The sequence below is a fragment of the Ischnura elegans genome, chromosome 9 (assembly GCF_921293095.1).
Source record: "Ischnura elegans chromosome 9, ioIscEleg1.1, whole genome shotgun sequence".
Lineage (NCBI taxonomy): Eukaryota > Metazoa > Arthropoda > Insecta > Odonata > Coenagrionidae > Ischnura > Ischnura elegans.
Genome location: NC_060254.1, coordinates 51,384,399 through 51,408,899, shown reverse-complemented (window position 1 = coordinate 51,408,899; position 24,501 = coordinate 51,384,399). Strand labels below are relative to the sequence as shown.

The 24,501-nt window shown below is 37.8% G+C and overlaps 1 protein-coding gene across 2 annotated transcripts in view; it reads right to left on the bottom strand.

Annotated features, from left to right (window-relative positions):
• LOC124165664 (lachesin-like) overlaps positions 1–24,501 on the bottom strand; it is a 450,658-nt gene that overhangs the window by 212,905 nt on the left and 213,252 nt on the right. For both annotated transcript variants that reach the window (XM_046543144.1, XM_046543145.1), the window contains exon 2: positions 9,239–9,345. In XM_046543144.1, coding sequence (XP_046399100.1) covers positions 9,239–9,345 — 107 coding nt within the window. The remainder of the gene's footprint in view (positions 1–9,238; positions 9,346–24,501) is intronic.

The following is a 24,501-nucleotide window of genomic DNA, read 5'->3' as shown; positions in this document are numbered from 1 at the left end:
GCCGAGGGTGTGCGAGGAACTGCTTGCAGTGAGTAATTTCGGCGCAGAGAGTTCGTCTGGAAAGGAGGCATGCTTAGTAATCCGAGTCCTCCTCACCAAAGACGAAGACGTAGCAACGGGGAGAACATAGGGTTGAAATTGGGTAACTTAATCTGCACCCATAACCCCTGGGATAGAGACAAAGGGTTTCTAAGGGCAAGGTGATCACCTCAATGAAAACCGAGGTAAACGGACCAACATGAATCATCATCTCAAATCCATTCATGCAGCTTAGGTTCACCTGAGGTCATGCAGAGTACATGTTACTGCCAAAGCCGTAAAATTGCGGTAAATATTATTTATAGGAAAGAGTGTACTTCATTTACACCTAAATAGGTGGAAGAAGTTCAGAAGAAAATAAATGATTTCATAGAATTACTTCCACTATTTCCATGCGTACGGCTTTGATGAAAACGCATAGAATCATCGATTTTTAATGCCCTCTATCCGCTGTCAAAGAAAAAACATTCATTTGTTAATATTTGGAGAACGCCTCATTTTTCACTGTTTCCTCGTAATTGTCTTTTTCAATGCTAAATAAGACTTCAGACGAAATGAAAGCCTATTCATAAACTCTCGGGTTTAAATACCATGATAGTGCTTACTTCACACGCTTTCAACCAGTCTTTTCTTTTTAATGAGTGCTGCATTTTTACCATGACAAAATAACTCGAAAGCATTAATCACCGGAACCAATTCAGAATGAAAAAGAAAAAAAATCATTTTTAGAAACAAGATATACGAGTTCAGGTCGATGCGTTTCCTGAATTTCACTGTCGTGAATACCTGGGAAACACCGTCGCTAATGATTTTCACTTATTGTTAGTAGGTATAAGTATAATTAAAACAAAAGGCTGGAGCAAATTCAAGAAAAAAACACAATTAATAAATTAAAACATTTAACTGATTTAGAAGACGTCCACGCGTATATTTTATGTACAATACATTTATCGAATTGAGGCTACTAACAAGAGAATTGTAAGAGAAATATTTCAAATAATTAATAAAAAGTAATGCCCACAGGTCGGCGGAAAACAACTGGCCTCAACAAAATATTGAGTAAGCAAAAATATTAAACTTGATTTCCGCCTACCATTTCATGAGTTGCCATTTGAGAATGATAATAAGTAAGCATACCTTGAGGACGTTGGCAAGGATTTCCTGAAACGCGACGACAGTGAGATGCACTGAATTTTATGGAAAGAGGCCAAAGGCATAAGAAGCTTCGATTAAGTGAAAATCAAATTCCTATTTCTATAAGCAACATGCTTCTGCAAAGAATGAACTAAGCCTCGCTAAGATTAAATTCAAGAGAACAAGGATCGAAAATTTTGTAGAAAAAACCTTCGAAAATTCGAATCTCCACAAACCCACACAATCCACTTGTACATTACTCAAATCCTTCGTGATCAGTGCTCTTGGAAAGACTCTTTCATACGAAGAGAACGTCAATGATTTGATAAAAAAGAAGAATATGTGAAGGTACTAACAAAAAGCAAAAGGGATTTGGGTAGATTTATAAAAAATGTGAAACAAAATGAAAAGCAGTGAAAAAAGGGGACTCGAATGAATTGCTTTCTTGGCCTGCGGAGGATGTTCTTTTCAGGATTCAGATATTTTGCTTAATTGGGCGTAGTGGCCCGGAGCTGGCACGTCATCATGTGGAATTGAGAGTTGATTAGTGGTAGCTGTAGGATAGGAGGAGGAAGGGGTAAAGAGGGTTTGAAGGGACCGGCAAAAAAACTGTATGGGACCGACACAGGTAGCTGGCGGGTCCGTTCGCCCCTCACTTTCCTCCCCCCGACGAGGGCAACTAGCACCTCTAATAGAAGTATTAACTTTTTTTACTTTCTCATAATATCTCAATCGAAATTGTAAAGTACTAAAAAAGCTAAGAACTGAATAGTAGAGGCCTTATAACCCACAACGACGCTACTTGTACTGCTAGTCCTATGAATATGATACAGTGCATCGAAACTAGTCAGGAAAATAAAGTTCCAAATTGTAGAAACAGCAAAGTTTTTCATTCACAAATCAGTAAGATGGATTTTTACAACGTGAAGGCCTCTACTATTCAGTGCATCAAGTCTGCCAGCATCGCACAACAGGCCAAGTGGTACAAGAAGCTAACAATTAAATTCCATGTGATCATGATCAACATGTACTCCACCCCTTTCCCCTCCCCAACCCTTCCACTCTTCCCCCTTTTGGTATATAACCCACAACGACGCTCCTTGTACTGCTAGTCCTATGAATATGATACAGTGTATCGAAACTAGTCAGGAAAATAAAGTTCCAAATTGTAGAAACAGCAAAGCTTTTCATTCACAAATCAGAAAGCTAAGAACAATGAATTCTAACCTAAGTGCTGTGATCATAAATAATAAGTTAATTTTTAGCCGTTATACTGTATATTCGTGAACAGGAAGGAGCTTCTAAGAGGATCGTTATGTAACAGTTTAAAGAAAATGTTAGTGAAGAGTTTGATCTGGAGTGTTTCACAAGCGAGGAATGTGAGACTTAAGATAAAGGTGGGTGGTGAAAAACTTGAGCAGGTTGAGCAATTCAACTATTTAGGCAGTACGTTAGAGGAAAACGGATACAGTAGTAAGGACATCAGGAAGATAATTGCATTAGCGAAGGAGGCGTTCGTGAACAGGAAGGAGCTTCTAAGAGGATCGTTATGTAAGAGTTTAAAGAAAAGGTAAGTGAAGAGTTTGATCTGGAGTGTAGCTCTCTCCGGTGCGGAAACGTGGACACTGAGGAAAGAAGACGAGAGAAGATTGGAGGCATTCGAGATGTGGGTATGGAGAAGAATGGAGAGGGTGGAACGGAGAGGAAAAGGAACGACGAAGTGCTGGATATGGTTGGCGAGGAGAGGCAGCTTTTAGATGAGATACGGAGGAGACAGAAGGTATGGATGGAGTTAGTGCTTAGCGGTGAGGGGATGTTGAAAATGGTGTTAGAGGGTAGAATGTTAGGGAAATGAGGGAGGGGAAGGAAAAGAATAGGATTTTTAGATAGATTGAAAGAGAGTAGGCCTTACTGTGAATTAAAGAAGGCAGTGCTGGAAGGAAAGGGAGGCTCCCAGATCACTTCTTGAGTGCTCCATGGAAACCTACCTTAATCGGTAGAATACTATAATAATAATAATACTGTATATTTTATTTTAACTTTCGACCATTTCGTTATTTATGATCGGAGCACTTCGTGTTTTATATCATTGTACTTAGCCTTTTGGTACTTTACAAATACGCTTTTCAGTTTGAGATATTATGGGAAAGTAAAAAAAGTTTATAATTCAATCAGAGGTGCTAGTTGCCTTCGTTGGGGGGAGGAAAGGGACGGACGAACGGACTCGCCAGCTACCTGTGTCGGACCCATACAGTTTTTTTGTCGATCCTTTCCTCCCCTCTTTTGCTCGTGGCACAGGTACTTCGTGGGCCCGTGCGACAACTTACGGTATACACACTATTAAACTGGTGTGAAGACGGCTATCCCGGAAACTCCCCTTCTTCCTTTCCTCTCGGCGTCTCACGGAGTTGAAGGGATCCATTTTGGCGACGTCTCAACTAGGTGTTCGGCCAAACAATGTTTCCACTCGCAGCCCCTGGTGGGTGGCGACATAATGGTAGCGGTGGGAAACGCTACTTGTTGGAGCAGGGACTCTCTTTCCCCGGGTTAATCGGGATTCTGGGGAGCAGTGTGTTATAACTGGAGCACTTCTCACGTCGACTCGGCCAATTATCTCGCGCGATTTGACGCCAAACTTCCCTTTATTCACACCCCGCGTCACCCACAGACGCCTTCCCCTATTTTTCAACTTCCTTCATCCTCTGCTTAATTCAGAAGACATAATTCCTTGGTCGCCCAATGTGTAAGGAGCCGAAAGTTAAGTAATTATCAAAGCGTGCGCATCGCATAAAGAACGGAAAAAAGATACGAGCACTTAAAACTGCAGACAAATACTTCAAAACTAAGAGAATACGCAGCATTTATAGTTGCAACATTAAATTCTTTCAATTCTTATTCATAATTTTTAACTTTTAAGCTTCTGCTCACACAAAAAAACATCCTTCTAACCAGTGACATCATGGCGAAATTAGTACCTACTACCGAAACGAACTTTTCTTAAATTTTTTGATGTGAAATATTATCTTTTTTATCTTTAGTCATTATTTCATTTTACAAGTCACAAATCATTTGCAATTTTTTTGTCTTGGTTACGGATGTATAAATTAGAAATTTTTAAGCAACAAAATTTATAAAGGTGTTATTTGACTACTTATTACTTCTTTTGCTAACAAGTGCCTGAATGGCGTTCCGGCACCATGATACAACTGCTTCTCACACAGCATAGACAAATGCGCACCAACGCGCGCATTGTTGACAGTTTGATTGGGGTATCGACCGAAAATCGCAGAAATTTCCTTCCTGATAGGGAATTTTTTCTTTACTGTAGAAACATAAATGGTTTCGCTGGTAGTGGGCCCTGTCGTTTCCATAGCGGCGCGGGTTGCTTCCCTTCCACACCTATTCGTTCCTTAGAGTTGTCGTCGAGCTCTCATCGCGGCGATAACACCTACCCTGTTTTCCTTTCTCAGTCCTTCCCCTCTTCGGATGGTACGGCCGTAAAGTCTCAGACTTGGTTCCCGATCCCCATGAGTGTACCCTGTGCGCCGCAGCGGGCCCACACAGTGTGTGGGCCCGCCCTAGGTACCCGATTCCACCGTTTGATTGGGGTGCAAATGATTTACCAGGATAGTGCCTGTGGAACGTCAAATAATGAGGAAGATTGATTTTTAATAACAATTCCGGATTTGAGACAACCAGTGACCCAAAATGTAAAAATAATGCCTAGAGAAAGAAAATAATATTTTGACGTTACATTCCAAAAATATTAAGAAAATTAGCGTACACTAAAACAATTTTTTTATTATCTCGGGGGAACAGATATAAATAAAAAGACAATTTATGATCATTTTCAATTCATTTCCAAAAAGAATCTCTTTTTTAATGGCTTGAATGTCGAAAAAAACGAATTAGTAGTTGAGCATGGAGCCCATGGGAACGCGACGGAAAAACGGTGACTCAAATGAAATGAATTCAATGGAACTCATGCTCAGCGCAAAATAATGATTCCCTCCCAAACACTTTCACACATGGATTATTTCAGCAGATTACTTTTTGGATTACTTGCAAATACCAATTGTGCAGGAAATAACGCATGCAATTAAGTATTCATTGCGGATATTGGAGGTAATTCCTTTCAATTTCCGCTAAATCATCGTCCCATAAAAGCTAATATGAACTTTTGAAAATTAAATTTTTCTTTTTCCAGTTACCAGGCCAATGATTAGGCTGACTCCTGCATATTACATTACCTGCACATGAGCAATGAGACTAAAAGATGAAAATTGGCCATTAGCGCATTATTATTAGAGTTTCATTGATCAAACTTCCAGCGCTGGCCATTCTTCAAGTTGTATTGAATGAGAAAAAGACCATTTCCCTTCTTGCACCGGGGAATTTCCATTTCTGTAAAATTACTACATGATATCCGGGGACTAGACTGATTCCCTAAAAATAGGGGCCTAGTTTTCCCCAAAATTTCATTTTTAACGGTAACGGTAAAAAAAACGGTAAAAAACGGTAAAAATTGTTTCATTTAAGCATCAGATGAAACATACTATGCTCACACGAACATATATAAACGTAAATCATAATGTTTCATTTTCTCAATGACTGATGCAATTGTTTTGTGACAATTTATTAGATATTCTTGGAATTGCAACTTATGCTTCACCATCAAAGTTACTTGTTGGGTGAAGTCACAACAAAATGACGACGACCTTCCCAGTTACTAGCGGAGAAATGAACTCCTCTGATCAATCCATGTAGAGAAACATGCAAAATTTTAATTCTCATACCACCGACAAAAGTCAATTTTGGCCTATTAAATCGGGGTAATTCGACAAGTTCACAATTAAACGAGAACAAACAACCGTACCTTGAATAGGGGCAACCTACCAAGGTGGGACTCGAACCCGCGACTACTTGTATAGAGGGCTAGGACTTTACCCCTCCCCCCGCCATTGCGGCTAGCAGCCGATGTATAATGATGAGTTCGCGCTTTTATAGTCGTATTCACGGCCTGATCCGCAAAAGATGCGTGGAGTACTCAGTCATTCAGATGTTTTACGACTGATGTGCATTCTTGTTGGGGAATATTGGCAAATGCTCCATATTCTTCGGATTCCTCGTATCAGAGCGCATAAATCCGTGAGATACCTAATTTCACGCCAGGTTCCCTTCCCCTCCCTCTAGGACACTAATACGTGGTATTACTCTGAAAACGAGTTCGTTTTAATTTCGCACCCATGGTTGATGCATGAGTGAGAGCTAGTGCTCCCTTAGACATGTCTTAAATACGTTAAAAGGTATAAATGGTTCATGAGACCGTTTTCATGGTATTAAAATGGCTTTAAAATCCGATGATTTACCAACTAGTAAAGAAGGCAAACCCTCGTTGCATGATGAATTCATTCTGAAAGATAATGTCGTCGACGTATCGATACCGTGTGCTGCGTACTGTGCTGATACTGCGTGTGGACCGGCTCACCAAGACAGTTAGACAACTTCGTGTCATTTTTAAATTCTTTGGACAAAAACATCAAAATCACTAGTGAAGTTGAATGTGAAGGAAGGTTGAATTACTTAGATTTAACCATTCAAAATGTAAACCAAAAATGTGAATTCTCGATTTTCAGAAAAAATTGTTGCACTGACCAAATAATACACCGCAATTCACGACACCACTTCTCTCACAAACTATCAGCAATACATTGTATGCTTCACAGACTATGTATGATTCCATTGTCGAATTACAACAGGATGAAGGAGCTAAACACAATCAAACTAATTGCATCCAATAATGGGTACTCCGAAGTTCTCATTGACAAACTGTACCACCAAAAACAAAAACGACTCGCACTCAACCTTATTTACACAGATAGAGGGAAAGATGATGACACGAAATGGCGTAGAATCCCCTATCTCGGTCGTATATCCAACAAAACTGGAAAATTACTACCTAAAGATCAAGTGAAGGCTGCCTTCTACAGTAGAAATACACTGGGAAAACTTTTGGGCAGTGCCAAGGACAAAATTAGTGCCGGAGAACACAGCGGAGTATATAAACTCCGTTGCAATGACTGCAATTCCTGTTACATAGGAAAAGCTGGACGGAATTTCAACATCCGGGCCAAGGAACATCGTTCATGTTTTATTAACAACAAAGAAACCTCACACTTTGCCAAACACCTCTTGGATTCCGACCACACAAGCGATTTCGAACCGATAATCCTACATAAAGAAAACAACGGCCCAAGGCTTGACGCACTCGAGCAGTTGGAAATTTTAGTGGGCCAAACCTCACCCAACATAACATTAGTTAACGAGCAGTTGTATTCTCACCATTCACCACTTTTCAATGTTTTTTCTGAGAAACCATTACGGATGACACTCACCACTCCATAACACCCCTCCCGGTATTTCGTCATCATACACCAACCCTCGGCTACACCGTGCAGTGACCCATCAGCGACGTACTTCCCAAACCTACCTTCCCTTCCCTTACCCCCTTTACTAAATAATACACCGCAATTCAAGACATCACTTCTCTCACAAGCTATCAGCAATACATTGTATGCTTCACAGATTATGATTGATTCCATTGTCGAATTACAACAGGATGAAGGAGCTAAACACAATCAAACTAATTGCATCCAATAATGGGTACTCCGAAGTTCCCCCCCTTTCTCCACCTCCACTCTACCTCCCCTCTAACGCCTTCAAGGGTATAAATTCTGTGTACTGATACTTGTAATTGCCAGATGATGATACGCTGTATCGAAACCGGTCGCAATATATTTTATTTTGTGAAACAGCTTAGTGTTTTCTTAACCTTTGTGCATTAATTAGTAAAGCCTATTACTAATATTATTCGCTTTTTTTAAATCACAAAGTAATATTTTTCATCTATTTTTCTCGTTAACTGTTCTACAAAAAACTATCTGTACCTTTCAAAGACACAAAAGTTTTATTCGTATCATGGCTAAAAAAATATTCCACAGTTAAATGTTAATTCACGGCCCTAATTCATATTATGTCTAATTCCGGGCAATGAATGTATTATCAATCGTGAAGTTCGGATAATTTTCATTCTTTGACTTCATGAAACATGTTAACATCATTTTCCTTGGAGTGCAATGAATTTTGTTCGTTGAAACTAAAAAATAATTCAGTAATACATTCTTTAACGATACTTTACCGTTCGAGGGAACACATGCAAAGTATGAATCGAACCCATATGAATCGGTCACTTGGAAATTTCAAATTATCACTTTTCAAGTGCAATAATTTTTTTTTATTCGAGTAGATTTATTTTATATTTCTTGCATGAAAGTAATCCCGGAATTTTTTATCGGAATTGGTGTTAATAGGATTCCAAATCACGAAATATATTACTATTAGAGTATTTTTTCTTGCATGTCACTGCAAGACAAAATTTTACGAGAAAAATTACGTATCTTAAGTTTCCCAACGGGATAGTGCAGTTCACGAATTAATTTCTTTCCTCGGGCTAAAAGCCTGGAAATTATGATAAAATGCTGGGACAATGCGCACCTATATGCAAGTTTTTAGGATCTCAACTCGACAGAAAGAAGCTACTTTTCACCTTAGCCCATCTTCAAGTCCATGCCTGTTAAGAATTCGAAGCAAATCTATTAATGACCCTCCATTGAGAAAAATTGCAAGGTTTATAGAATGGCGGACACCAATGTAATAAAAAAACCAGAGGTTGAGAATGCACGTTCATATGGGCTTCATCTGATCTTAAAATTGCAAATGCTAACCATATTCTATAAATCAGAGTTTGAAATAATTATAAATTAAATCAAAGGAAGGCTTTTTTTAATCGTGCAGGGATGTTTTTTTTGACAGTCTCACGGACCAGACACCAATTGAGGCAGGTGGATGGCATAGTTTTCTCATCTCCAATCCTAAGAGTAGGAAGATATATAGATTTTCTTATTCCGATGCCGGAAGAAAGGCTTTTTCAAGGGACCGCTTTCCAAGAGTTCGTTTGGAGAGCAAAAGATTTGTGCTGCTTGGAGACGGGTATTTTTACCCTTACCTTGTACGTGCCGAGGTGTTCGACGACACAGGGCAGCGAAGCATCCCGGCCGACGGCCACCGTCACGTTCGGAATGGGCTCCGCGAAGCGGGGTTCCTCCGACAGGGCTAGAAGGAAACAAATACTCAGATTACTCGCTGGATTCAGCGTAGAACACATAATACGACGCAGGAATGATAAGGGATGAGCACAAAAAACATCTTCATTCCAAATATTTTGTGCTATATTTGTGCTAGCATTTTTGTATAATTTTTTTCTAATTTATCAACTGTGTGTTGCCGCAGAAAGTTATGTACCAGACTATAATGTATGATTACGAGCTTAATACAATGATTATCATTGTTCTAGGAATTTTTCCCTAACTTATTGAACATTTTGTAAATGGGTTACTCATCCGCGGAAAGACTCATTATTATTAAATAATATTATTAATTGCATCATAAAAGTATCATAAGTAATTAGACTAATAACCCCATCACTCAACTGATTACGTCAAGTACAGGTGATTCTCTGTAGTACTGAATGTGTAGCGATAAAAAATATGTACCAGCAGAAGTGCAACGTAAGGTACACGTACTTATTTCACAATTATATGAGATACAAGGGAACGGAGAAAAAACGCTTTCATTACGAACCAGCCCAGCACTACAAATAATGTTTAACGAACGGAAGAGTCAGGCACGGCTATTTACTTGGTCGCAAAGCCGGCTGATCGGCACTCGTCTATGTGGCGAGTTTTTGGCTGACTCCAGTAGGTGATGCGAAGGCTCGTTGAATGGATATTGGTATCCTAGAGGTAGGAGAAGGAACTAAATTCATTTCCAATGGATATAAAAAGTCAAGTTTCGGACCCTTTAATTTTACAAGGCAGTGAATTTAAATCTTCTTTTATAATTATGCATACGTGTAGCAAAGAAGTCAAAATTGATTTCAAAATATAACTTCAAGCAGCGTGTCTCTTCAGTTACCGGAGTATAAACTTCGCCCATAGAATAATTCACTCAACCTCATAATTTGTCCGGATTTAGTAACGGATTACTTCTTTCTTGAAATGTGTAAGTATCCCGTGAATAAGCACCGTTTTGATTTAGCACTGCTGCAGCGCTACTTTCTGTGCTCTTCCAAGACGCACTGAACAATTTCAATCGTTGTACACAATTGATAGCTTTCCCCAATGCAATTCCTGGAGTGTATAATAAAAATGTTTGTGTAAAATAAAAATTTAAATGACTTTTGAACTTAAGGAACATGAAGCCGCCCGAAATTCATCGTAACATTCAAGAATGTTATGATAAAAATGCTAAGAGTGTCAGAAAAATGAGAAATGTGATAAGAACTAAGGACAAATGAATGTTCACGACGAAGCTTGGAGTGGTCCGTCTTCTGTAGTAAAAGTTGATTAGGTGAAGAGAGTCGGTGAAAAACATCGTGAGAATAGACATTCCACGAAAACAACGATTTCAGGTTATTCTTTTTTCTTTTCATCACTTATTTTCCATGAAATCGTCTTTGACAGTCGAGTAGTACAAGATTTGTTCCCGATACGATCCCAAATTCCTTAATGATGTGCACTAAACCAAAAACACTGAAAACCTTAATTGAACTAAATTGACCATTCTATTGGGAGAAGTTAAATAAACCACCATATAGTCCATTCATGATGCCATCCGATAAATCACTTGTTCTTGCACTTGAAGCATGAGCTACCAGGTGAGCGTCTACAAAATTATGAAAACGCGAAACACTTACTGGAGTGACGGATGTGACCATTGGTAGTGTAGTTTTTTGAAGGACTTATGAGTTGGTGAATCACTATGATAAAAGTCTCAGCAGACATGAAAAATATACATTAAAAAGTAGTTTAGGATATCTTCTCTAATGTACCAACAATACTTTGATCCTAAAAATATTTTATTTTATTTATTACTTCAGTTTTTTTAACGGTACTTAAAGAATTTCTGGATACCTCTCGTATTTATAGCACGTAGACTGGGCACTGGGCCAGTGGGCAGATTCCAATAATAAAGACTATGGACTAATTAGCATTTTACCTTAGCCGGAGTGATGCGTCTCCTTAAAAATCTTATCTATCAACTTCTTTCTCACAATTCCTCGACCAAATTTTCCGAACTTGGCCATGAATTCCTAGGCTAGTTTTATTACTTTCTAAAGATAAATGAGCCGACACGAACTAATCGTAAAAATTAAACCGTTGACTGCATTGAACTAGTGACTTAATGTCGAAGTTTATATACGAAATACTTCCTTCCAGTTTTAATATCACGCGAGCAATATGCTCTCCATAGTTATTCATAAAATGCCCGCTTTAAATAGAGCTGTAAGTAGAAAGTTGGATAACGTTTATATTATGCTTCTTCAAAACTTGCAAGGGTACGATCTGCAGTCACCGGCACTTCCAAAGCTCTGCATATCCTTTATACAGCCTGTGTATATCTACGTCTGCAGCGGCAGTTATTTCAGAAGCATCTGGTGATACTAGGAGGGTGACTTCCGGCATTAATGGCTTCATGCATTAAACGCAGGGTAATCTCTCCTTGTTAATTTCCTACTCTGCTCCTGCGAATATTATCAGCAGTATGCCACCGAGATGCAACCTTCTGCCTTTCCCTCATGCTTTCTCGTAAGTGCTACCACACCGCGGAAGAAATAAACGCATGATTTACTCGTAGGTGATGAGGACATTATTTATGATAATACTTGTTCATGCAATGAGATTTAATAGCAATAAATATCCGTACGATAAAAAAACGTTGCAGAGATAGCGTTTTGAGCCCGCAAGAAGTAGAACGAAAATGGAAATGTGAGGTAAGTATAAGTAAAATATTTTAAGCAGTTATTTAATTTCTCTGCCATTTACGAGTGATTAATGTCCATTTCTTGGATTAGTTTACCAAAACGCAGATTTGTTCTCTAAATTAAAAAAATCCAGATGACATTTCAAACCAATAAGTTTTCAGTGATAGAAGTTAAATTTACCCATCCCCTGCCCTCAGAAACGATGGCAAGAAATGAAATTCAATAAATGAAAATGCATAAAATTATCGTAAAAACCCTTTGGTTAAATTGTATTTGAGTTCAGAAAAACTTTGTATATTCTTGCTTGTGGACAAAGCAATATAAACATTTTTGCCGTTTAACAGTAGCATTTTAGAAAAAGGTGGTTTATTAATGCCCTCATAATGTTAAATTATGAATTACTGAATGATTCAACTTCAAACTAACAGACAGCATTAGCTAGAATAGGTAGTGTTTAGACTGCGACGTTTGCTTTTCGGTTCCCACTACTTCTTGCATTTACCCCGAATGCATTAGCAATCACAGAGTGTCTCTCTGTGAAAATACCAACTCCATTAGAGTCAACATCTATGAGACTGTTATCTGTAAATAAAGCAATGTCTGTTCATTCGAAAGCCTCATGATGCTCTTAACAGTAACCTACAAAACTCACACTAATCCAAACTTTAAGCCCCTGTTAACGGCTTTAACGAAGGACTAGGAAGTTATAACATGTGAGCACTCCGGCAGTAGTTATAGCTTTGAGGAAAAATTTGTTTCCTGTTCAACCATTACTGCTAATTGGCTAAGGTCGCAATTTAAGCCAGTAAGGCCAACTGCGTGTTTCCATAGAGTTCGCCATCAAGTTGAAGGTCAACCAACATCCCCATAGTGCGGTCAGCCAAATCCTGGCTTCCATCACATTTTATGTCAAATAGGACCTATAAATTAGGACTTCAGCCTAGCTGCATCAGAAATTTTCATCAGTTCAGCAAGGAAAACTACTTCACATAATGCGGATATAAGTTGAGCCAATGAGGATTTTCTAAAAATAGAATGAAAAATTGTCTTTGATGCTCATTTTTTTAAAATTTAAAATACTATTACGCATACTAATATCAAAAAACCAATGCATTACCAAACACGAATGCTTCAAATAACTGTTTCCCACATTAAATTAGTAATGTGTAAGAAAGAAAAGAAAAATCTTGGCATTAGGTAAGGATAAGAAGCGTACGCCTAGCTTTGGTATCCCTGAGATTGAAATCGAAGGAATTTCGGAAATTGAGAGCATCCAAGTAGGTCATGGAAATCAAGTGAATGATAATAATGTAGTTCATAGTTCTTGGAAATAAAGATTAGAATAGAAATCATTTTATAAAGAAGTAAAGCTACGGCATAATTAATCGCTCTAGTTTTCCACCCTGTTAAACTATACATATCTCAACCCCAATATTGCGTTACTACTCCCTACCCAACTTGAAAAGGACTCGTAAGAGTTTAGACACAACTGTTAATTACATAATTTGGGCAGATTTAAAATAAAATAGCTTGACTTCATACAATGCATACAAATTTACGATAAACTAATGCTTTCTTTAGATAAAAAAAGAGCGTTTATTTTGGAGCCAAAGCAAAAAATCTCCAAATAAGTTAATGAAAATGAATATTTCTATAAAAACGGTCCCGTCAGAGCACTGCTGCGAAGATTGGTGTAAGTCCAAGCGAGGCCTCATTCCCGCGAAAACGTTCGGAAATATCACCAAAGAGTTGATCTTCATCCTCGAGGGTGAAAATAAAATGAAACAAGAAAAAAATGAGAGACACTAAAATGGAGCATAAATTTGAAAGAGGGAGAAAATAATGGGCTTGAAAGTAGAATTAACTATAGAGAAAGTTTTTTTTCATGCAGAACATAGAAGAAAAGGACTAAGGTAACTGTGTAGTTCCTACGTGACCAACACCCTTCTCATGGAAACCCATTGTTTTTTTATATACTTTAAAGATTATTGAATTCAACGATGGAAAGGAAAATGCCATAAGGACAACTGCAGAAAAATGTGACGAAAATAGACCTTCCTTCAGAAAATTTCGTGGTCGGAACACGATTTAGCAAAAAGGAGAACTATATGTTAAACAAACAAATCCTATGCGCTATATGCATTACGGCTTGATAGAGATCGATTTAAACCGCATCCAGCGCCAAGAGCCAAATGGTTCTTTCCACTTGCAGCCCGGCGGAAGGTGCGGTTAAAAATGGCGCCTGCATGTGACGCGCCGAAAGGCAACATTTGGATATTTGTTCGAACAGTACTGCAATATTTCTACGCGATGATCGAGTTCAAATTCTAAGAAAACATGAGTTCAGAAATCAGAGAACTATTTGTTGGCCGACGTCTGAGCTGAAAAGATGCATTCACGCAGAATTCTTACCCGCACTATGGCCTCGCCGCCCACATTTTACCATGATTTTTATATTTTGTTGCTATTGGAAGAGTTCAAACTTCCACTGCCAAGTCATTATTGTATAATAATTTTTAATTGTTGAATGCTTGAAACGGGAAGAAAAAATGATAACGATGAAAACGAATACGTTCAGAACATATATTTTTCATTCAAGCAATGCGTCAGAATATACGAAAGTATAGCACCTCAATGGATTTTTAGAATGACATCGAGTAGGCTGCGGAGCTTTTTCGCCGAACAATGGAAAAAATATGGAAATATGAACTCGCTAGAACATAATTCTTCACCAATACATTACATTTTCATCTTTGAATCCAACGATTATAGATCAAGAGTATATACAGCATTGTAAATATTTCCTAAAAGTGAAGTCGGATCAAAATGAATCCCATTGACGTGAGACTGATTGAAAAGAAAAATCAATTTTGAGAAGAAAAGCATTTATTATTTGGCATTCTATATTATAGTACCCATCATAAATTTTGGTATGATTACATCATTTGCTTTCACTTTTATCGACGTTCTACATCTGCATACTACCCCGCAAGCCGCCTAAAAAACGTGTGTACTTAAAATAATACTTGAATCTCCACATCAGATACACGCGAAAAATCGTTCACATGGTAAATAAATAAGGTACATGCAAGACACCAAGTGTGAGTAATAGCATTTATGAAAAGTTAATACAGCTTTCGATTCCAACAACTCAAATAATTTCTTAACGGTAATATTGTATCTGATGTCAAAAAAAAATCCTCTTCAATGAAAATTTATGCTGAACAAATTTCAGTGACTAAGCAGCTCTCGGCATTAAATTTTCATAAAATACATAAAAAATGCCACTACATGTATCAAGAAAAAGGGAGAGAAGGGGTTAAGAAGACTTTCACAGGGAATGAGGAAAAGATAATAGGAGGCAAGAGGAAAAGTGCGATAGAGAAAAAATAAAAAAGAATGGGTTTTGGGTTTGAGACAAAAGAGGGTTCCTCGCCGTGTTTGGAAAGACAACACCTTCCTCGCCTTAGTGCTTGTTTCCGACGTAGTCCCGGCGTGAAATGCTGGCAAGGGCTGAAGAAACGAGGGATTTCAGCAAGAGTGAGAGAATGAAGATGCTGGGTGAGTGGAAGCGTTCTCTACAACGCTTCCTCAATTTTGCGCGAGGATTTATTTTTTTATTCAGCATAAAGCCTTTTCAAGGATGCTAAGCCACTTGCACTTTCGTAAATTCCCCATAAGGCGGCAGCAAACTGAGGGGGAGCCAATTTTATATTCCCTCCAGTTCCCTCAATTTTGATCCTACTCCAAAAATCTCCAAACAAGCTGTTTTCAAGAGACTTTTTGATATCATAATTTCAAGCATATCTCTAGGTTAGGAAATTAAACTTAGTGGTTAAAAGTAATAAGCTACTTTTGCTTAAAACCAAATGGATGAACACAATCGTTTTCGATTAAATAAAAACGAATTAATGGTTAAAATTAATAGAATTTAAATAGTTCAAAAACACTTTCATGTGAATTGCAAAAACATATTATCTTCCCAAATGTATAAATACACTATTCACCGAACAGTTTGATGTTATTTCAAAAGAAACTGATTTGTTCCCCAACTAGCACAGATTTTGCCTTATCCCTAAATACGAGGATATTATACATATATGCCGTGACGAAACCTATCTGAAAGCAGAGATAAAGTATGAATAATCCACGCCGTTTTTTGGGATAAATCGGAGATGCACTTCCGCATTTTTGGAGATATGCCTATCCTTACGCCGTATAATTGCCGCTAGGTGGCAGCTGTTTCGCGTACGATCGCTGCGCTGCCACGCGAGATTCATGAGAACTACGTGAAAATAATGTAATAACCGTAATAACATAAATTGGCTTTCGATGAGGAAAGATTCAATGCATTACTTTTCATCATTGTATTTTATTATATTATGGTATCCCTTATAGCTTCAAATATGCCAGAGACATCTCACGAGGCATATATGACCACTCTGTCTATGAGGTCTGTATCAGGCCTATGAGATCATATCTCGTGAGATTCCTCTGAGATATTTGATGCTACATGGGATACTGCAATACAATACTGTATAATAACATACACGATGAAATATAATGCACTGAATCATTCACCATCGAAAGCCAATACCGCATTAGTCTCCACAATGAGGTTTTTTTTCACTATGTTACACATTCACGCACGTTTAGGAACATACCAAAAAATCCGTTAGAAGTAAGGTGGAAAATAAACAAAATTATTGCTCTAAAAACGATATATTTAATGAATGATTCATCTTGAAACGATATACAATACACTAGAACACGGAGCAGTCCTTATACCTTCATCGGTAAACCATAAATCTTACTGTTCAATTCCTTACATCACATTATAGAGGAGACTGGTGAATTACCTTACGTATGGTTTCTAAAAGCACAAATTCGAAATCCATTACCGTTATACCAAAGAATTTGGCAATTACGATCACTAATACCTCGCATTTGTTAACAAATCACAGCACTGTCGATGATTCCTTCATTAATATCCACGACAATCCGGGATGTTTTGATGTGTCGCCACAACTGTACGTACCGTCGTAGCTTACATCGAACTCAGGCACACAAAAACGATGCTTAGGTCGCATTATCACATTAACTATTATTGTATACACAAAATAATCAACGATTTTTACTCACAAACACCACTATACACAACACCAAAAATGTAAACACGAAGCCACTATAATGGCTTTAACGGTAATGGAGGACTTCAGCGCTGCTATGCGGCCAATTTTGGCAATATGGTACCATGACATCCCCTCCCCAAACGCTTGAAATCGTGGAAAAAAGGGATATTACACATGGAGGATAAGCTTATCCCCACAATATCTGATTTCTCCAAGGATAAGTTCAAATCTGTGCTGGCTGGGTCGTAACGTGCAATGGGTTGTAATATTATTCATATTAAGTGCTAGGAGACTGTAACGCGACAATGAAGAGAAATTATCATCATCATCACTGGTCAACAATCCTAGGATTGGTTTGACTCAGCTCTCCACTCAGTTCTCCTATCAGCTAATCTTTTCACACCTACGTAATAATTCTCTTTCACATCTCTCTTTACTTGTTCCATATGTAAGAGAAATTTTACTATCGAATATTGCAAAGGTAATGAATACTTTATTGATCGCAAAAAACTGATATTTCAGAATCCCAACTTATGTTTAATACGCATAAAAATAGGTATTTTTTGTATAAATTTGATGCACTTTATTCTTTCTAGGAATTAATGATAGCGTTTTGCATATTTTGCGGGATACATGCGAATTTCGGTACTAGAAGCGACAGATTTTGTTACTTAATATTTATTTTAAAATTCCAGTGATAATTTTCAACGTTTGGTTGTAATGATATTGCTTCTTTAATAAACTCAGAAGTCCTGTTGTACGGAAGCCTGCCGTCTGTGTAATGCAAGGTCGAGGTCTTCTGAGTCTGGAGGACCGGATGGATCACTTACAGAGGCATGAACCGTCTTCGTCAGCCATTGCTCCTGTGAAACTACGCTTGCAGACTTGAAGAGGCGCGTGCCATCGAGTGTAAATACTCCTTCTCACCAAAGCTCGCTCTCACTGACGCATACATTTAATGCCCTATGGGCCTGTTTTCATCCGTTATAATCAATTTATCGGTGAGACTAGCACCAAACCTTTATGGATTCGAAGGGAATGAAAATTGACAAATAATTTGAATTCATGGTGAAACGAAAACCCAGTACTGTTCCACAAACTTATATTTGCTGTCGGCTAGTTTCAACGGTTATGTCGTCATTATAAAGACAAACAGATGGAGCAATTACAATAATAAGAATTCGAATGCGATTCACAATGGGTCGAAGATTTATGTTAGGCAATACATCTCGCTAAAAATGGATACGGATCTTGCATCTTAAAAAACAGGCCGATGATCTTCAAGTAAATTGATACGAAAATTCCTCCATTAAGTAGATACAACACCACAAAGAACTATTCTTTATAAATACGAGGACATTAAAACAATTCCATATTTCCATGACGTACCTCGAGTTAGAATAAAGGAGCACCAGTGGATTAGAATTCCTAGACACTCAAGAATGCTTAAGAAGGATCGCACATGGACAAGTACTTCCAGTGGGGAAATATATGCATTTGTATGAAGGAATGGTACTGTACAGGAATGTAGCAGTGCCCTTACGAATGCCTCGCTCCAGTGATGTGATGCGCACAAAAATCGGGAATGATCATGTAGGAGATGCAGACGAGATGGAGGCTTCAAAGAAAGAGGCTGAGTTCCTTAAATAAGAAATGGTGGAAGAGAGGATGGGTATATCCCGGCAGAGAGGTCTCTTAGGGCTCACTCGGATAAATATCTATTTGAGACAGGGTTAATCACACTTTCCAAAAGAGAAGATGGGTCTTCACCCAATAATCGCCTCTGAAATAAATGCATTGTCCAATTTTATCCTGTCATGTAAGTATTCTACCGGTTTAGGTAGATTTACATGGAGCATTTTGCAGATTATCCCGTCCTGTTTCCTTCAGCTACTAAGAACTTTGCCTTCAATTTACAATTACACCCATCCCCTTTCATTATATAAGAACACATTTTTCCTTCCCCCCCTCTCTCTCTCTCTCTTGGTTAAAATTCATTCTTTTAACACCTTATTTAACTTCTTCTCCTCCGAAGTACTCATTATATTGACTCCTCTGCATCGGATCAAGAAGTTTCCCCTCATAACCCACCGCATCCAGTGCTTTGACGCTCCTTGTTTTCTCTGCCTACTTGATCTTCTCAATCGAGAAAAAAAATAAGTTTGGATGCAACCATACCCAAGGTAAAATTAGATTTTTTATAATTCTGAGTGTCAATTTTTTTCGTTTATTTTTTGATTTAAACATAAAAAATTTAATCTACCAAAATGACATCAAATATCATATTTTTCTAATAAACTCCTTTTTTACGGAAATATTCCTTACAGCTCTAGGATATTATGTGAATTTGAAACCTCATTCTACATCGTCGGGAACCGTTAATGAGGACTATGAGAAAATAATTATTATGACATTTTCTTTCGGATTGATGATAAATTTTAGCGGGGTATAGTGGACTTCAGAACTTCCACACCGTCTTCACCATTATTATTTTAATTAAATAATATTATAATTACTACCGTAACGTGACTTATTTTCGTAAAATTAACAGTCATTCTCTCTCATTAATCTCAAGAGAGTTGAAATTCTATAGCGTAGCTGCAAAGGTGCTTTTATCAGAGCAATTTATATCGCAAACGTCAGAAATATTAATCACCACATATTTGAGCCTTTTAAGAAAGCGCAGTGTTAACCGAATACCAATAGTGAAAACAGATTCATCTCGAGAGAATCAAGGAAAAAACCTAAAGGAGAAAAGGATTTGAGATGAAAGGACTGGCTGTGAGGGAGTTAGAGGGAAGGCATTAAAGACGGCTGTATCAACTCACTCGGAGAGGAAAGAGGTCAAGCGACTTAAGGAGAGGTCAAAGTTCAGGATTGGATTGCACGGAAGTAGTCCCTTGTGTGATCCGGATTTGAATTCGGGAACAGCGTCACGTGTATTCGGCTGGAAAGGGTGTCAGAGGTGGGAACAGGGCTCTTGGAGTTGATTCAGGGGCGGGTGATGCAGGGGTAGCCGCAGCAATGGGGCACCTCAATCGTCTCACGTAGAGTTCTATGGGCTCAATGCAAGGTACAAAGTTCTATCTTGCGCACGAAGATCAAGGGAGCTTCACTTCCTTTGGACATAATGAGATGGATTCGGGTAGATGTTCCTTGTAGGCGTGAAATCGGTGCATTTTGCAAGTAATAATATTATTACGACGACAGAGATTCCATACAGGATGGATTCTCACCAAAGGCATAAAATATCAAGCCTCATGACACTAACTGCCGGTTTATAAAGTTCCTTCTTAGGGCCCTATACAAAATTTACGAGAAACTATTACAACTAAAGGCAACAAATATCGAAAATATTAACCCCAGATAATGAAGGATACAAAATTTTCTCTCGTATTATTTTCCAACGTTTTATTTATTCCAATATGATTATGGAGTCTTTCAAATTTTAACTCGTCTATATTCTCAATGCCCTTTTTCTTTTACATTGGGCGTCAACTTTCAGCGTTATTTAGAAGCGGCTTCTCTTCAAGCGTTAGATTAAGATTGCCGTTCCGTATCGATTGTCGGAAATATATCTCTTGGCTAATTGAAATGTGTCATCCAGGAAACTATCAGTGTAAAGTCAGCTTTGTTGAAGTAGCAAGGATGAAATCGCCAAGAAAATGAGAATCTCCTTCTAAAAGAAGATAGAGGAGTGGTAGAAAGAGAGGCAGCCATCCTTTCACATAAATATTAATGAAGGGCGTTCTTCAAAAGAAAAATATAATCAAAATCACCACAAAAATCAAGTGATTGATCCTTATTTAAATTTTGAAGTATTAAGTTATACCGCTAGCATAAATATCCACAAATAACAATTTATCATTAAAAAGTCTCAAATATAGGAATGATAACTTTCAAAAACCACTACAGGGATTGAATATTTCAATATTACCTCGAAATATTTCAAATGTGGTGGCAGTGATTTGGCAATGCGATTTCAGTGGAGTGTTCTGGAAACAAGATATAATTTCATGCATATAACTCACTTTTATGTCTACGGGGGACACAGCTTGTTCATATGACAGTATTAGCAGAACGTTTTTGCCGCAAAAAATAAAGTTAAGAACAACACTACTTATATCTACCATTTAAATTTTTTTTATTTTAAATCCCTAAACCATCATCATCGCAGTCTTTAGTCAGCAATCCTATGATTGGTTGACGCAGCTCTCCATTTATATCACCTGTCCGCTAACCTTTTAATATCGACGTATTTCTTCTCTATTTTATCCTTTATAACCTGTCCTATGTAACTCATTCAGGAACGTCCTTTAGCCTTCTTACTTCCACCTGTCGTTCGACGATTATTGTCACAAGGCCATCATGTCTCAAAATGTGCCCAACTAGGTTGACCCGTTTTTGGGAGTCTTCTCTTTTCTCCCAATCTTCTTAGCACTTCCTCGTTACTTACACGGTTAATCCATTTTATCTCCTTCATTCATCAGTAGCACCACGTTTCGAGCCCTTAGCAATATCCGACTAAAACAAAAATATCCTTATAAATGTCAGATTGTCTATGCATCGTAATGCACGACCAGTAAAAATTCCCATTTGGTAATAATATAAATCATGTTTGGGCAAGTTAAATTTTGCGAGAAAAACCAAAAACTACACGAGGCCTCCTCCAGTTTTGAAGGCGTACAGTAAGCTGCATGTTTATCATTCGTTCTGATGTTTTTTTTACTTCACTTTTGCTTTGAATTTTAAGCAACTTACACAACCAGAATTTATATACCTAAGAGTGATTGGAAGGCGTGTTTTTTAAACCTTTTTGAGTTTCTCTTTTTTGGATCCCATGGTTTATTTAATGATAATTCCAACGATATTGAAATCCAATAAGATGTAATAACAACAGCAAGACAAGAATAATATGAAAGTTTTTATCTAGTGTATAGAATAATAGTTTCCAATCATTGTTAGGAAAACACCCTCTTAGACCTTGAGGTTTTAAGTTAATTCATGCAATAAATGTAGAGTAAAATTTCATTCAAATTCAAATAAAGCCACTGTTGTGGGAAAAACTCCATAAATTCCCCCATGCTTATGAATACAGTAGTTATAAGACATCTCATAAAGTCTCCCCGTTAAAATTTTATCTCCTCTGTGCCAGGTAAAATTCATGGGATTTATCACATAAATGAATAAAACATCAGCAGGAAACATAAAAACCTTTCTTATGTTTTTCTTATTATATTTATTTATTGACAATAGAAGTGGGCCATATATTCTTCGCTAATTGGGTGATAGGTAGATAGTGAAAATTTTGATTCATATATCGGCTGATAAATGCCTCTACGAATACAATAAAACGACGAAGTCTGTTACGCACATACGAAACTTAGGTAATATGTTTTCTAATATTGTAAGGTATCAATTTATGAGGACGCTTCCGCGAATATTCCCGAGACCTATTTAGAACATATATGTTTAAATGTTTAATTAATAAAACATTGTCATAAACATACATTAACAAATGTAATCACAATGACTGCGCTTCGTTAGTGCCAATGAAAAGTTCATAAAACAGAAATTATAATCCCTCAATAATCATAGATAAATTGAGTAAAAAATATCTGAATGTGCACATTGAACATTATATCAGAGGGAAAAAGAACTCAAATATTTTTGTACAAACTATAGAGTGAATGAAGAAAGCGCGTTCGAGCATCTAGTTAATGAAGTTAAGAATTATTTAGCGAGAGGGGTAGAAGACATTTTGGTCTAACCAGGAGGGAAGACGTTGAGAGAGAGGGTTGCGACGTGATGAGGTTGCATTTAGGGTTGGGTGGGTGAAGAGGATTTGGCCACCGTTAAAGGAGTCCGGGGCAGATGCTGTGTATTCGCTGTGGGAGGAGATGGGATTCCACCCGTGACAGGTATATCGGGGGGAAAGGGTGAAACAGGAGAAGATTGGCGAGGGTTAGACCTTAGCTCCTGGGAAATCTACCAAGACCCTGCTCAACCGTCCGTTCACCCCTGCATCCTTGCGATAGGTATATTCCTTCTTAAACCCTTTTCTTCTTTCCCTCATCCTTGTTTCCTTTTTGCTTTGGCCAAGGGCAACTTACGGTAGGCAAGCATTTGAATTTAATACGTGCTAAAATTCATTTAGAGCTTAATCATTGTTTTCTACACACTCACCCCGGATTAGAGTATGATGAATGTTCCATTAGGGTGGTCCTCATTTTTCGATTTTTCGAATTTGTTTCGGGAAACCCCCTAATTTTATGCCAACTGGTGTAAAAACATATCCTGTGAAACATTATTGCATTTTGTTAGAGGGAAGACTCGCAGAGAAGCATCGCACTCGAAGTTGAGACATTTTGGCATTTTTAGATGTTTTTGAGAAATGAAGAAGGCGCTGGTATTTTTCAATTGATATTATATGGTAACCAACGATACATTGGATATTCTATATGCTGCACCTACAATATTTTCCTATTTTGATCGATTTAGATTTTTGATTTTTTTTATTCAAATGGTTCCCGAGATAAGGCCGCAAGAGTGAGCGCGTGCCGTCCCAGGCAAACACTGCGGGTGGCACGCGAGTTGCATACGCTCAATACTTGTTGATCATTCTCACTCATCGTAAAACCATAAAATTCTTTAGATAAACTTCAAACTCCGTCAACGTAACCTTGAATGCTATACTTATCACTATTTATTGCCAAAATGGGCTAGTATTCGGGCTTAGTGTGTATTTGTTTAATGAACTTTAGCATGGATTTTTAACAAATTTCTCATACTAATATGGGTATTTCGTCATTTGTGTTGTACAGAGCAATTTCTCTTACTTTAAGTGCAATGTAATCGTTTGTACTTTATTTATTTTTGTTATTCCGCTGTGTTTATCTTTTCTTCTTAAAGTATTATTGAAGTTGTTGATTGATGTCTCCCTTTAACAAGGACGTTCTCCATCTTGTTTCTGATTAAGTATTACTAAAATTGATCAACTTGAATGTCTTGTCATCTTAATAAACGCAAGAAAATCAAGAATTTGGTATAGTAAACTTATCCATTGCGTTTCTTTAAAGTATAGGGTACTTAATAAAAGAATACAACAACTTTTAAAAGTCGATAACTGCAGAGAAGAAAAGGAGAGCTAAGCACTCTCCGTCCCCGAATTGAGGAAGCTCTGAAGTTCTTAAGCTCTTGTTCTAAAGTTAAGTTACATTTAATTGCTCATTTTTCCGCTTCAGACGCTGATGACGTCAGCCTATTACAATACACTTCATCACTGGCCTTCAAGTAGCCCTGACCTCAACCCCT